At 44.6% G+C, this 16,046-nt stretch overlaps 1 protein-coding gene across 7 annotated transcripts in view; it reads left to right on the top strand.

Moving 5' to 3' along the window:
- The window catches only part of NKTR (natural killer cell triggering receptor), a 369,410-nt gene that overhangs the window by 270,570 nt on the left and 82,794 nt on the right, over nucleotides 1–16,046 (top strand). For all 7 annotated transcript variants that reach the window (XM_029588338.1, XM_029588337.1, XM_029588336.1 and 4 more), the window contains one exon: nucleotides 9,060–9,155. In XM_029588338.1, the coding sequence (XP_029444198.1) occupies nucleotides 9,060–9,155 (96 nt within the window). The remainder of the gene's footprint in view (nucleotides 1–9,059; nucleotides 9,156–16,046) is intronic.

Here is a 16,046-nt window from a genome sequence, read left to right as displayed (position 1 = left end):
AAGCCTAAGCAAACGGAAGAAACGGTGAAGGTGTGTAAACACATCGAACACATCACCCTTAACTGTGGGGACAAAAGACAACCCCCTCTGCAAAACCTTCAGTTCAATCTCCGATAGGACACGCGATGACAAATTAAACACAGTCTCTTGACTTACTGCCAAGGATCTACTTGCGAGCGTGTTACCCGAGGTGGTCTCTGTGCCCGTTGAGATGGTATGGAGCCCCTCGCTCGCGATCCCCGGGTGTTGCGTGGAGGGTGGCCCGAATCTAAAAAAGAGGCCGAGATTGATGCATATCGAGAAGATGTAGAATGTTCGGAGGCTGCTTGTCCAGTCTGGTCGAGAGACGTGGGTGCAAGGGCGCCTTCTTGAGGTGGTGGTGCACGAGTCCGACGTTGAACCACCCGAGGGCGTTGTGTTGTCAAACCTTCTGATGAGGAATCTCCTGAAGAAGAGGTGTCCTCGGCAAACGTGACCACCTTGGAAGGTTTCTGATTCATCCATTTGTAAACGTATCCCGTCTGATAGTCGGTGGCGTCTCGCTGAAATTTACTAAGCTTAACAGCTTTCAGGTCAGAGCGAAACTTGGATAAATTGTCTTGAAATTCCTGAAGTTGTTGGTCAAACAAGTCAACCACTGTGGATGATTTGATGGTGTCTATTTTAAGTGTAACTTCCCATTATTATAATGTAATTATAGTGTAATTTCCCATTATTATAATGCTGCCAAATTTGTTAGCATCCTTAATTTCTCTTAGCATTTCATTATCCATTTGATAATTTTGGCTAGGTGGACATAGTACCCCTGTTGCTATAGTCTCCCCAACACACACAGGATTTCTACCCATGCATATTCTTCTGTGCATTTAGTCTCCTTCATGATTTTTATCCTGTTGGATTATATGCCATTTCAAACATAAAATGCCACCCTTTCCACCAAGTTGATCCACCCTACCACTGCAATATAATTTGTACCCTGGTGTAGCAGTGTCCCATTGATTACCCTCCTTCCACCAGGTCTCTGAGAGGCCAGTAATGTCTACCTCTTCATTCAGTGCTATACACTCTTAACTCTCATCTTACAATCATTCACATCTCAATACTGTTTGGATTGGGATGGCAGACATCACAGCAGGTTTGATCAGTCTATCATTCAGGCCTTGAGGTGTAGAAATCATCTCTTTCCTGCCTAGGACCCGTTGTTTTTGTTCCTGGATGCCCCTCTATAGGTTAAGAATAAAATACAAAAAAAAAGGCTTGTTGCTAACAAAAATGTTATTGTGCCTGTTGGCATTGATTTTGTTGTTTCCCCTTTTGGTTGGGGGCAGCATGTTGCTAAGAATTAGCCATGTGTGAGGGCTACCATCCTGCTTGTCATCTGAGAATGCAGAGTTGCTTATCTGTAATAGGTATTCTCCATGGACAGCAGGATGTCAGTCCTCATGCAGCCCACTCTCCTCGCTATGGAATTGGTTTCTCCATTTGTCATTTCTTTTGCTAATTACAAAATTGAAACAACCCCGTGTGGCATAATAGTACCATGGGTATGCCCAATGAGACTCAGTCAGACTTCTAGCAACTTTGATATAGTTTTTCTCAGGACATGGATGCCGGTTAGAGGTAACATTCAGGGCAGACAGAACCCAGGTACAGGTCTGTCCTGGCATCAGGAATCAACTACCCCCTCCCCATTCAGGTTGAGTCCTCAAGTTTTGGTAACCTTGTAGGACTTAAACTTGGAAGTGCGAAAGACAACCACTAAGACAGGGCAGGATTAAAGCTAGGATAAAACAAATGTATGCTCTTAAAACAAGATAGAACAGGGAAGAGCACTACAAGACACAGAACAAGACCAAAACAAGAGAAACTAAAGGCCATGATCCTGGGGCCAAACAGGACACAAGAACAGGCATAGGCTAGGAACAAACACCAAAGATACAAGTCTAGGGCTAAGACTAAGACAAACACAGAAGTCCTCAATAATAGGGCCAGATATAAAGTTAAGGGAAGAACTTAGTACTAAGATGGCCACAATGCAGAGTGTAGGAGACTCCAAGATTAGACAGGGTACTTATTGTAAGGACAGCTTTTAACCTATGGCAGTGCAGAGAAAATGGATGCCAGCAGGACCTCCAAGCCATAGGGCTCACAGGACTGAGTCAGCAGGTATATAGCCCGCTGAGGGCCCTTGCTGGTGGAAGGCAAGCACAGATCACAAATCCTCATGGTTTTTCCATGCTGGGCTACATCAGATGATGTCACCCATGTGTGAGACTGACATCCTGCTGTCCTCAGGACACTTGTTTCAGGATAAGCCACTCTGCTTTCTTCACTCCTGGCTCACCCTTCTGAAACCAGGGATAATAGCAGGTCTTGTTCTGCAGTTCTCTTTCAGAACAATTGCATTTACTGACCAGTCCCTAGACATTTAAAAAGCACTGAAAACATTTCAATTCAGACTAGTTTTTGAGGTTGGTGATTATATAGTAAGTTGTATCTGAGCTAGGTTATTTTGATAGGCATGTTTTACTTCCTGATCAATTTTAGATATATAATAGATATCTATCATTTCATATCTGTCTACATGTTCTGTGTTTTCTGATTTTTATAAATATCAATTTTGTACTCTATCTTGAACCGTGGATAGGAGCGGGTAACAAGACTTTTAAATAAATACCATTACCATCAGTGCATCCCTATGACTACCCAAAAAGACATCTCTTACCAAGACTTCTATTTTGGCATCAGCAATTTTTGAAGAGGAGTTGGACAACAGGATCCTTGAGGCTGTCTTTCAACATGTGTTGAGCTAGATCACCTTGACTGTTTGGTGCTGATGGAAATAGCGGATGAGACCTTTACCATGGCACCAAGCACCACAGCATTGAGACCTGGCATCAAGATTGACACACAATCAGAGCTTTATGGGATCGGAGAGGAAAGCCTCTCTTGCTCCATAACAACTTGGCTCCCACGCCCAAGGATCTGACTTGCATATATAGTGATCTGTGGTTCAGGAGCCAGTGCAAACTGAGACTCCAGCTCTAGCTTTATATTTGAGTCTTAGGAGTCCTGGGTTTCTCACTAGAGGTCCAGGGAGTCACTGATGATTCTCCAGACCTCCTTTTGGAAACCTGGCCTCCATAAGCGAGGAGCAGGTTCCCTCCTGAAGACCTTTCGTTACCTGTTTTTGTGCAAAGGATGCTTAAGGCCATCCCATTTAATTTGGAGGTGGTAAGTGAACCCAAGGCATGTTTTATTTGGCTTCTTTATGTATCTTGAGACCCTTAAGGAGTTGGTAGCAGTTCCCATTCAACTCCTCGATGTTGTGAAGAAGAGAATGTGTGAAACCCCACTTATAGTACTTTCTATTGGTAAGGAGGCAGATAACTACAGTGACCTGTCAGCAGCATGATTCAACAAGGTCCATTTACCACACCAATCTGTGGCAATTGAATCTGCGTGTAAAACGCTGAGAAATCCAAAGTTTAGTCCTCTGTTCCACAAGGGCATGAGGCACAGATATTGGTCCTTTAGAGAAGAAAGTTAAATGCTGTATTAGCTCCCACATAGCATCTTACCCGATGTTTATGATAGAGTACATACACTCCATCCTGGAATGGACATAAAATTCTCCCTTCAGAGAAACAAAAAGTGTTTGTTCATCTGCTAGGCAAGGGTAAATATGGAAAGTATCTAATCAAAGCTTTCAAATGACAGAGTTTCTGCTGTAGCCATTAGTGTTCACAGACTTTTATGGCTATGAGCTTCAGACCTAAAGGAGGATATGCAGTATAAGTGTGCAGATGTACCCCGCAGTGAGGAAAATCTTTTTGGACATAAATTAAGGAAGCAGTGAGGTTCCAAGACCACTGGTCTGTGCTTCAAACTCTCCACTGCCAACTCTGAACCATCTTCCTCTTCAAGGAGATTCCACAGTGCACCACAGAGGAGACAGTCTTTTACTTTAAAAACGATATTATCCTTCAGAAGAAGAGGGTGCATGGGGGGTAACTGCACCTGAGCGGTAGTTAACTACCCTTAACAGAAGGCATGGGATTACTACCCTCAGTCAATATCCTTGATGCTTTTGATGCAACTGCAAAATCACTCCCAGTTTTGATGGTGGGAGAGGAGGGGAATTGAATATAGACAACCCCCAATTCAGGCCCTGACTTAAGTCTGAGATACTGACATGCAGACATAAGGGAAAAAATGCAGGATGGCTTCTGTGGCCAACTCCATAAGCAAAGAAGGTCAGGCAGCATTGTCTGAATTTTCAGAAGGCTTCTCAGTAAAAAAAAAAAATGTATAATGTGCTTGCATTTGATTCAAAATATAGTTGCTAGGGTTTCAATAAGGTGTAATTGTAGGGAAAAGATGTCTCCAATCCTGGAAAGTTTGCTTTGGCTTCCACTGGTCTGAGGAGAGACGTCTGGCAAGAACTCAGACTGAACTGACCCCACTTCTTCCTTTTCTGATTCCGGAAGGGACTCCCCTGGAGAAGGTGAATCTAACTTCTAAACTGTGTACATTCAAGGAATATTGACTTAGCTCCTGGAAGTGAGTCTTCTTTTGTTTAACTTCCTTTCTTTGGACTCTGCTTCCTTTCTATATCCATACCGTTCCGAATTACTTGGATTTTAGGAAAGTAGTGAACACTTCTCTTTTTATGCAGATCTTTACATGATCCTGTTTTGTTTTCTGTTTTCATTTTTCTGTTATATGTATTTAATTATGATTGTTCTCCATCAACAAGCAGCAATGAGTTAACCATAAGTGCCATCATGGATCCAGCTTGTACGGGAGTTCGTATGTGCTGCCTCATGAGCTTCCTCAGGCGTGTCCCAGTCTCTCTCTTTTTTATTTTGGCTTTTATCAGCCTTGTTTGATCTCTTTTTACCACTGTCTCAGCAGTTCTTCAACAGAGCTTTTTAGTTCTTCTCAAGAAAGATTTATGGAAAAGCTCAAGACAAGTCTGTGATCATTGATTTTAAGACTTGCATTTGTGGGTGCTGTGTCCATCACTGATATACAATCGATTGCTATCTCTGCCTGGATCCAGATCATGATTCCCCCTCCCAAGCAGCTACAGCCGAGGTTGGATGACCCCAAGGGTGCAGCGGTATTGTACCTGGAAAATGGAGACCCTGAGGAATGTGGTATTGGTTAAGAGTCTGAAGTCTTTAGAAGAGGATGAACAGCTTGAGCCTCTCTTTCTCCAGGAGGGAGGCAATATCAGAGACTCTGTGCAGAAATCGTGGCAGAATCCTTCTCATTCTTGTTTCTGCAAGCACAGAAAAGGCTCTCCCTTTCTCTACCCCATGGAGCTGGTTCCTAGATCTATCACAGGTTAGGTATTGAATGTGGCACTGCTGGAGGCATGCCAGTGATTCCCGTGGGGCAGTTTTCCTTAGCTCCAAAGAAAGCACCATCGCACAGGTCTCTGCTGGAGCAGGCCCTTCATCAATGCTGAAGCAGAAGATACCCTCAGCAGCGCAGGTACATTTGTTCATCACAGCTCAGAAGACTCCCATGGCACTGAGCCTTCTTTTTACCCAAACTGGGCACTGACTAGGACACATCTATATCATTAGCTTGGAGCTTGCATTCCAAGGTGCAATAATCCTTGTCTGTACAGCAGACCATGTCACCCTCAAATTTTGTCACAGAGAAGCACTTCGGTATAAGTCTGTGATCCTGTTCTGGGGCTGTGATGCAGCAACCAATCTACAATAGGACACTGCCTCCTATCCCATGATTTTTTTTTTTTTTAATTTTCCTGAGAATTTTCTCATGAGAAACCTTGCCAAATGCTTATAAAAATAAAACGCACTATTAATTGGCTCATCTCTATCTACTTTATTTACATCTTCAAAAAATCCATTAGATTTGTAAGGCAAGACTTCTCTTTGCTAAGACTATGTTGACTCTTCTCCATTAAATCATGTCTATATGTTCAGTAATTTTGTTTTTAAGTATAACTTCTATCATTTTGCCTGGTATCTATATCAAGCACACCAGTCTATAGTATCCCAGTTCACCCCTGGAGCCCTTTTAAAAGGTCAACATTACATTGGTTAGCCTCCAGTCTTCAGGTGTTGTGGCTGTTTGAAATGATACATTACAGATTACTTGCAACAGGCTTCCGATTCATGTTTGTGTTCTTTCAGGATTCTGGGATGGATACCGGGTCCTGTTGATTGTTACTCTTTAGTTTGCCAGTTTGATCTATTACATTCTCCATTATTTATTTATTTATTTAAAATCTTTTCTATACCGTCGCTAAGTTATATACCATCGCAACAGTTTACATGTAGGCACATATTTAATGTAGGTAAAAGTGTACTATAGTACATTCTAACAGGTGCCGTCAAAGGTTCGGTTACAATATATCATTAGACAAAATAATTTTTAGAGAAGTGGGTCATGACCGAGTGTACTGAAAGTACTTTTACGGGTAAATTTATCATACATAGTGTTATCAATATGCTAGTTGTGATGTGGGGTTCATAGACTACTCTACTGTATCGTCCTAATTACTGTGTGTCGGTGCTTATCTGCTTATTCCTGAATAATTTCTATTCTCCCGTCTCCTTGTAAAATGCCTGTTTAAAAAGCCATGTTTTTAAACTTTTCTTAAATGCCTTGAGATCACTTTGTAATCTGATCTCTGGAGGCATTGTGTTCCAAATTGTGGGTCCTGCTAATGATAAGGCCCTTTCCCTCACTTGGGTTAGTCTTGCTGTTTTAACTGAAGGGATGGTTAGGAGTGCTTTATTTGCTGATCGAAGATTTCTGTGTGGGACGTGTACCCGTAATGCTGTGTTTAGCCAGTCTGATTTCTCCTCATGAATTAGTTTATGGATGGTACATAGGGTTTTGTATTTAATTCTGTGTTCAATCGGTAACCAATGTAGTTCTGCTAGGGTTTCGGTTATGTGGTCCATCCTCCTTTTTCCGGTTAGTATTCTAGCTGCTGTGTTCTGAAGTGTTTGAAGTGGTCTTACCGTAGTATTTGGTAGTCCTAGCAGCAGGGCATTACAGTAATCCGTGCTGGAGAAAATTAGTGCCTGTAGAATTGTTCGGAAATCATTTTGAGTTAGTAGTGGTTTTAGTTTTCTGAGTACCATGAGTTTTGCGTATCCTTCCTTTACTTTTAGTGATATGTGCTGTTTTAGATTGATTTCAGGGTCCATTATTATTCCAAGGTTACGTACTTTTCCAGCTAGTTCAATTTTCTGGTTGTCTGAGGATTATTGAGGTTTGGCTGATTTCAGTATTTTTCCGTTCTAGGTGTAGAAATTATGTTTTATCAATATTAATAACAAGTTCCATTTGTGTCAGTAGTTGTTTTATAATGCTTAGGTACATGTTAGCTAGATTTAATGTTTTCTCTATTGTGTCATCTATAGGTAGAATTAGTTGGATATCGTCAGCATAAATGTAATGTATAATTCCTAGTCCTGCCAGTAAGTAGCATAATGGCAGCATGTATATGTTAAGAACCGAATATCCGGATGACACCTAACCGAAACGAATTCAAAAAGCTGGTTAAAACTTTTCTATTTAACGATGCATACAACTATAGTACTATCACCTAAATAAATATCCTGAATTATCCATATCCGTTTGACACTTGTTATGAAAGAATTATTTTATTTTATTTCATTTTCTTTACGTATGTGAATTATGTTTATGTTATATACTTAAATTTGTTTTATTATGTATGTAAACTTGTAAACCGTCAAGACGGACACGTAAGTGACCCCATGTGCGGTATATAAAAAACTTTTAAATAAAAAATAAATAAGAAGGGTCGCAGACAGGGCTGATCCCTTCGGAACCCCTGTTTTGAGGTTGATTTTTTCTGATAATGTGTTATTGATCTGAACTTGGAAAAACCTGGTTTTTTAGATATGAGCTGAACCAGTTTAATGTTTTGCCTTGTAGTCCGATTTCTTCTAGTCTATTTAGTAGTATTTTGTGGTTGTGTCGAAGGCTGCCGATAGGTCGAGCATTATTAGAATATAGTGTTTACCGCTATCAAAACCTCTTAGAATGTTATCTGTTAGAGAGAGGAGCAATGTCTCAGTGCTGTAGTGTTTTCGAAATCCGTGTTGCGATGGATACAGTATGTTATTGTCATCTAGGTGTTCAGCTAGCTGTTTCTGTACTGTTTTCTCAATTAGTTTAGCTAATAAGGGAAGATTTGATACTGGCCTGTAGTTGTTCAGGATAAGGGGATCACTGTTTTTTTTCTTAATGATTGGTTTTATCATTGCTCCTTTCAGTATATCTGGCATTATTCCTTCTTCAAGGGATAGGTTTATGATTTTAGTCAGTGTATGGGTGACTGTGTTAGCTGATTTCTTAAGTTCAATAGTTGGTATTGCGTCAATTTTGTGTGGGGCGGGGTTTACAAATATCACAGATATTTGTTTTTAGTTGCTCATCATAACCTTCAAAGAATGTTTCAAATATAGGTATATTCCCAGTATCCTCCTCAGTAAAAACAGAGGCAAATAATTCATTTAGTTTTTCTGCTATTTCCTTGTCCACCTTGAACACTTTTTTTCCCCCTTAGTCATCTAGTGGGCCACCTGACTCCTCTGACTGCTGACTCACCTACACATAGAGAAGCTGACTTAACTGTACATGGTAAAAAGCCACTGTCCAGGATTCAGGTTGCAGAGGAGCATATAAAACACCCAAAAAATGCTTTTGGACATTCGAGCGTACACCTTGCCAATCTTATATGTGATTTTGAAGTTCTGGAAACTTGACTTCAAATGTTGCTGTATTCCTGCAGCAGCATCAGTAAAACTGCTTTTCCACAGGGTCATCAGAATACTTTCCACTTTTACAGTAGCATATAAAGTATAAAAAAAAGAACTGTTTAAAAATGCCATGTCTATATTCACAGCATGTATTGTACTATTCTTAGCAGAAAAAAATGAAGTAGAATTGTATTAAGCCATTAAGTACTGTGTTCTTTAAGAGCAATTCTTAGAGATTTATCATCTTTTTATACTCTGAAAAAGATTTTCCTTTTGCAGATCAAGAAGCTATGGAAGTCGTCGAAATCGAAGATTGTACAGTAGAGAATGGACAAGAAGCAGAAGTAGCTCCTATAACTCATATAGAAGTCGTAGGTGGGTTTGCAATTGATGTACAGTAAACTGAATTGTGTAATAAGCTAATCTGTAATGTTTGTTTTTATATATAGTAATATAGAAAAACAAAATGTAAATAGATTACTAGAAAAAATAGATTTTTTTCAAAATGTAATAAATATGAACATAGAAGGGAGCTTATCATTGTACAAAGATGACCTAAAACTTTTAAAAGAATAAAATGGGGACAGGCAGATGGAAGATCCCAGGTTCAATTCTGGAGTTGGGTCTTCCTTGCCCCGGTTCATCTGGGGATGCTGCGAAGGCAGTATTCACAACTCCTGGCTTAATGGTGACATCTAGTGGCCAGATTCAGGACCCGTGATTGCAAGGCTCTGAAAGAATGATGGTTCCTGGCCCTAGACTACTATTACTATTACTGTTACTACTATTTATCACTTTTAAAGTACTGCTAGACATGTACAGACACATATGAGAGAGTCCCTGCTCCACTGAGTTTACAGTCTAGTCAAGACAATTATATAGAATATGACAAACAAGAGATTGTGAAAAGTGTATTTATTGTAGAAAAGTACTTAGGATTTAAAAGCAGTTTCAAAAGGGTGAGTTTTGAATATAGCCAGAGAAGGGAGTATGATTCACCAACTCAGGAAGTCTATTCTAAGCATGCGGCACAGAAGGTGGAACGCATGGAATCAATAGTTGGCAGGGGATGAGAAAGGCACGTATAAGAGCAACTTCTTCAGTGAACAGAGTTCATGAAAAAGGGTGTAAGGAGAGAGAAGTGAAATAGAGCTGCAGAGTGAATTTATTTATTTAAAAAATGTATGTACTGCATAATCAGTACATGTATGATAAAAGCAGTTCACAATTTTTACATACATAATAAAAAGCATAATACAATCTGTTTCTCACAGGACAAGCAGGATGGTTGTCCTCACAAATGGGTGACATCGAGGATGGAGCCCACCACGGAAAACTTCTGTCAAAGTTTAAACAGAACTTTGACTGGCCCCTACTGGGCATGCCCAGCAAGGCACTGACCCTGCAGCCAGCAGGGGTCTCCCTTCAGTCTTCTTTTTTCCGCGCAGCAGTTGCCACGCGGTGAAAGGAGCTCTCTTACCACGTTCCTGACAGGAATTCGGTTTTTTTCTTTCCGAAGAAAATTTGCCCCTCAGGGGTCTCCCTTCGACAAATTTTTGTCACCTCCGCGAAAGCCGGTAAGTTTTTTGCCGATTTTCATCGACTGCCGTCTATTTTGGCCCTAGAGGCCTGTTGGCACTTACCAATCCCGCGGCTAAATTTGGCCCTAGGCCATGGCGACGGGGTTCCGTCGTTGTCCGGATTGCACCCGGACTATGTCAATCACAGATCCCCATCGGGTCTGTTTCTATGTTTGGGAAGTGAGCATGATGTCCTGACTTGCACTAAATGTGCCCTAATGACACCTAAGGGTCGTAAAGCCAGGATGGAGAAGATGGGGCTCCTCTTCCATGCACCCACCCCAACGCCATCGATAGCATCGACGTCATCGGAACCGGCACCGTCGAAGTTGCACCACCATCGTCAACCCTCCGGTGACCGTCCTCCACCGATGACTTCTCGGCCGTCGACTCCTGTCCCCTCCCCGGATGGGCGAGGAGATCGGAAGGATAAGCATCGCCATCGACGGCACAAGTCTCGGCCCGTCGAGGATCCACAACCATCGACCTCTGAACAGGCCGAGCCACCGACGAAAAAGCCTCGGTCAGACCTGGCACCGTCCACGTCTCGTTCGCAGGCACCGAGGAAACCCTCACCCTCCCGGGGTGCGGGGGCCGTGATCCCACCGGTTACGGTGGTACTTCCGGCCCTGCCTCAGCCTCCCATTCCCGTCGAGCCTGGTATGGTTACCCCTGGTCTCCGGGCAGAACTGGACCGGCTGGTCCAGGAGGCCATCGAGAATGCGATGCGAAGATTCCAGCCTCCACCGGCACCGCCTCCGGCACCGATTCCAGCACCGCCTCAGGCACCGACCTCAGCACCGACTCTGCCACCGAGGAGGGAACCGACCACCGAGCCTCTAGTGGAAGCGTTGGCACCGATACTAAATCGTATGGAGGCACTCATGCGCGCCCTTCCATCGGTGATTCCAGTAGCACCGACTACACCATCATCTCCGGAAGGACATTCATCGACAGGAGAAACACCGTTCCGGATTCCCCCGTCCGGTGTCGTTCCATCGGTGCCTTCACATACCTTTCCACCGATTTATCCTTCGGCTCCATCGATTCCAAGATCGGCACCGATTCCATCGGTACCCCCGAAGCCCTCGATGCCGTTCACAGTTCCGCTTGCAGCACCGATTCCATCGATGCCTTTGGATCCTCTACCAGGTCCTTCAGGACTGCAAGCCCTACATGATCCTTATGATACCTGGGGTGATGATACATCTTCAGATACAGATTTACCATCCCCACCATCTCCTACAGAGAGTAGAAAACGATCTCCTCCTGAAGATCTCTCCTTTATAAATTTTGTAAAGGAGATGTCAGAAATTGTGCCTTTTCAGCTGCAATCTGAGACCGATGACAAGCACCAAATGATGGAGCTGCTCCAATTTCTGGATGCCCCAAAAATCATCGCTTCCATCCCCATTCACCAGGTATTTCTGGATCTTTTAAAGAAAAACTGGGAATCACCTTCATCTGTGTCACCAGTTAATAAAAAAGCTGACTCAACATACCTCGTTCAGTCAGCACCAGGATTTCAGAAGTCTCAACTGGATCATCGCTCTGTTGTAGTTGAGTCTGCGCAAAAGAAGGCCAAGCGCCTAAAACCACACTCTTCCACTCCCCCTATCAAGGATAACAAATTCCTTGATAGTGTGGGCAGGAAAGTGTATCATGGGGCTATGTTGATATCTCGCATAGCTTCATACCAACTTTATATGACTCAATACAACAGAGCTATCCTTAAACAGATGCAGGACTACGCTGACACATTACCGGACCAATACCAGCCACAGCTTCAAGCCCTCCTTCACAAAGGATTTGAAGCTGGGAAGCACGAGATCAGAACGGCCTACGATATCTTCGATGCTTCCACGAAAGTCTCAGCTACTGCCATCTCAGCCAGACGTTGGGCTTGGTTAAAATCATCCAACCTTCGCCCAGAGGTCCAGGATCGTCTAGCCGATTTACCCTGCTTGGGGGACAATCTGTTCGGAGAACAGATTCAACAGATTGTGGCGGAATTGAAGGATCACCACGAGACGTTGAAACAACTTTCGTCTGTTCCATCTGAGGTATCCTCCAAACCACCACCTAAGAAGGACTCTAAAAGTCATTCTTTCGGCCACGTCGTTATTACCCTCCGTCGACTAGGCCTCGTCCGGCTCGATCCTCCACCAGACCTCAGCTACGCCAACCTCGGAAACAAAGACCTGCTGTAGCCCCACCTCCCGGGCCTGCGGCAGGCCTTTGACTTCCCGATACGGAGCACATGCCATATCCCACTCCCCCACATCCCTGTAGGGGGTCGTCTGTGCCACTTTTTGCAGCATTGGATACGGATTACCTCAGACCAGTGGGTGCTGGCAATTATCGCACAGGGTTACCACCTCAATTTCATAACTCTTCCGACAGACTCCCCGCCTCTTCAAGCATGGAGTCTATCCAGCCACTTGACTCAATTACAACAGGAAGTATCCCTTCTTTTGCAATCAAATGCTATAGAACCTGTCCCTCCCTCTCAACGAGGCAAGGGATTTTACTCCAGGTACTTCCTAATTCCAAAAAAGTCAGGAGGGCTACGTCCAATTTTGGACCTTCGGGCCCTCAACAAGTACCTTCAAAAAGAAAAGTTCAAGATGGTAACCCTGGGCACGTTACTCCCTCTGCTGCAAAGAGGGGATTGGCTATGCTCCCTCGACCTCAAGGAAGCTTATACCCATATTGCGATAACACAATCCCATCGCAAATATCTGCGGTTTCTAGTAGGCCGCGACCATTATCAATACCGAGTACTACCTTTCGGTCTGGCATCTGCTCCACGAGTCTTCACCAAATGCCTCGTAGTTGTAGCAGCATTCCTCAGGAAGGAAGGTGTCCACGTATACCCCTATCTGGACGATTGGCTAATCAGGGCCTCCACCCCTCAGATTGCCCGGTCCTCCCTACAATTGACAATCAACACACTCCTTTCCTTAGGGTTTCTTGTCAATTACGAGAAATCTTGCTTTGTCCCATCTCAAACCTTATCTTTCATTGGGGCAGACTTGGACACCTTACAGGCAAAGGCCTACCTTCCGCTTCAACGGGTCCAAACTCTCATGTCCCTAGCTCACCAGCTCCAGTCTCAAGATACGGCCACGGCTCGCCAGTTCCTCATTCTCCTAGGACACATGGCATCCTCGGTTCAAGTCACTCCCATGACCCGACTAGCCATGAGAGTAACACAATGGACTCTACGACACCAATGGATTCAAGCTTTTCAGCCTCTGTCCTCCATAGTCACAGTCACACAAGCGCTGCGCCTATCCTTAACCTGGTGGACGACTCAGGTCAACCTCCTTCAGGGCTTACCCTTTCTTCCACCGGATCCGCAAGTAATCCTAACCACCGACGCTTCTCACATCGGTTGGGGAGCCCATGTGGACAACTTTCAAACCCAAGGGTTATGGTCCAACGAGGAAGCCGAACACCAGATCAATTTCCTGGAACTTCGAGCAATCCGCTATGCGCTCCGCACTTTCAAAGATCATCTCTTTCATCAGATAATCTTAATCCAGACGGACAACCAAGTGGCCATGTGGTACATAAACAAGCAGGGAGGCACAGGCTCCTTCCTTCTGTGTCAGGAAGCTGCGCAGATCTGGGCGGAAGCCCTCTCCCACTCCATGTACCTCAGGGCCACTTACCTGCCGGGAGTAGACAATGTATTGGCAGACCGGCTGAGCCGTGTCTTCCGACCGCACGAGTGGTCACTCGATCCTCTGATAGCGACCTCTCTGTTTCACAAGTGGGGTTCTCCCCGCATAGACCTCTTTGCGTCCCCTCAGAACCACAAAGTGGACGATTACTGCTCTCTCATTCGGAGCCAGCACTCTCGGCCGAGGGATGCATTCTCCCTCAAGTGGACAACCGGTCTGCTCTACGCATTCCCTCCACTTCCTCTTGTGTCAAAGACTCTCGTGAAGCTACGCCAGGACGGAGGAACCATGATCCTGATAGCACCTTACTGGCCACGCCAAGTATGGTTTCCAATACTCCAGGATCTCTCCATCCGCAGGCACATTCCTCTGGGAAAGGACCCGCATCTGCTCACTCAAAACGACGGATGCCTCCTCCATCCCAACCTCCAAGCCTTGTCCCTGACGGCATGGATGTTGAAAGGTTAGTCCTTCAGCCTTTCAACCTTTCAGATTCCGTTTCTCGAGTCCTGATAGCTTCACGAAAGCCTTCCACAAGAAAGTCTTACTCATACAAATGGAAAAGGTACACATCATGGTGCACTTCTCAGTCCCTTGATCCCCTTTCCTGTCCAATCTCCAAATTCTTGGACTATTTATGGCATCTCTCTGAATCAGGTCTTAAAACCTCTTCCATTAGGATGCATGTCAGTGCGGTAGCCGCCTTCCATAAAGGTGTACAGGGTGTCCCTATTTCAGTACAACCCCTAGTAACACGTTTTCTTAAAGGCTTGCTCCATCTGAAGCCACCCTTACGGCCTCCGGCCCCATCCTGGGACCTTAATCTGGTTCTTGGTCGTCTAATGAAACCTCCTTTCGAACCTCTGCACTCCTGTGAGTTAAAGTATCTCACATGGAAAGTGTTATTCCTTTTGGCTATCACTTCAGCTCGCAGGGTTAGTGAATTACAGGCCCTAGTTACCTATCCGCCTTACACTAAGCTTCTGCAGGACCGGGGGGTACTCCGCACTCACCCTAAATTTTTACCTAAGGTAGTTTCTGAGTTTCATATTAATCAATCCATCATACTACCTATCTTTTTTCCCAGGCCCCACTCCAACTCTGGAGAACAGACCCTGCATACCCTAGACTGTAAACGGGCTCTAGCCTTTTACCTAGACCGTACAGTTTCTCACAGGAAGAGCACTCAATTATTCGTCTCTTTCCATCCTAACAAGTTAGGACAACCTGTGGGTAAGCAGGCTCTTTCCTCCTGGTTGGCGGACTGCATTGCTTTCTGCTATGAGCAAGCGGGCATCCCTTTTCAAGACCGTGTCAAAGCACACTCTGTGAGGGCCATGGCTACGTCAGTGGCACACCTTCGATCGGTGCCGCTTCCTGACATCTGCAAGGCTGCAACCTGGAGTTCTCTCCATACCTTTGCAGCCCACTATTGTTTGGACAAAGCTGGAAGACAGGACTCCATCTTCGGCCAATCTGTCTTGCGTAACCTTTTTCCAACGTGATGTACCAACACCCTTCCACCTTCCCGGTAGGGTGCGGATGCCCTTTACCAAATTCCACCCCAGTTGTAGTGCCTGTTGCACGTCGTTGGGTGCATTTGGTGCAAGTCAGGACATCCTCAGCTCGGTACTCACCCATTTGTGAGGACAACCATCCTGCTTGTCCTGTGAGAAAGCAAATGTTGCTTACCTGATGTAACAGGTGTTCTCACAGGACAGCAGGATGTTAGTCCTCACGAAACCCGCCCGCCACCCCGCGGTGTTGGGTTTGTTTTGTTTTTACTTTCTAGGCACTGCCTGTAGCTTTGAACATCAGACTGAAGGGAGACCCCTGCTGGCTGCAGGGTCAGTGCCTTGCTGGGCATGCCCAGTAGGGGCCAGTCAAAGTTCTGTTTAAACTTTGACAGAAGTTTTCCGTGGTGGGCTCCATCCTCGATGTCACCCATTTGTGAGGACTAACATCCTGCTGTCCTGTGAGAACACCTGTTACATCAG

Source organism: Rhinatrema bivittatum, chromosome 2 (assembly GCF_901001135.1).
Source record: "Rhinatrema bivittatum chromosome 2, aRhiBiv1.1, whole genome shotgun sequence".
NCBI lineage: Eukaryota > Metazoa > Chordata > Amphibia > Gymnophiona > Rhinatrematidae > Rhinatrema > Rhinatrema bivittatum.
This window is presented reverse-complemented; position numbering and strand designations above follow the sequence as displayed.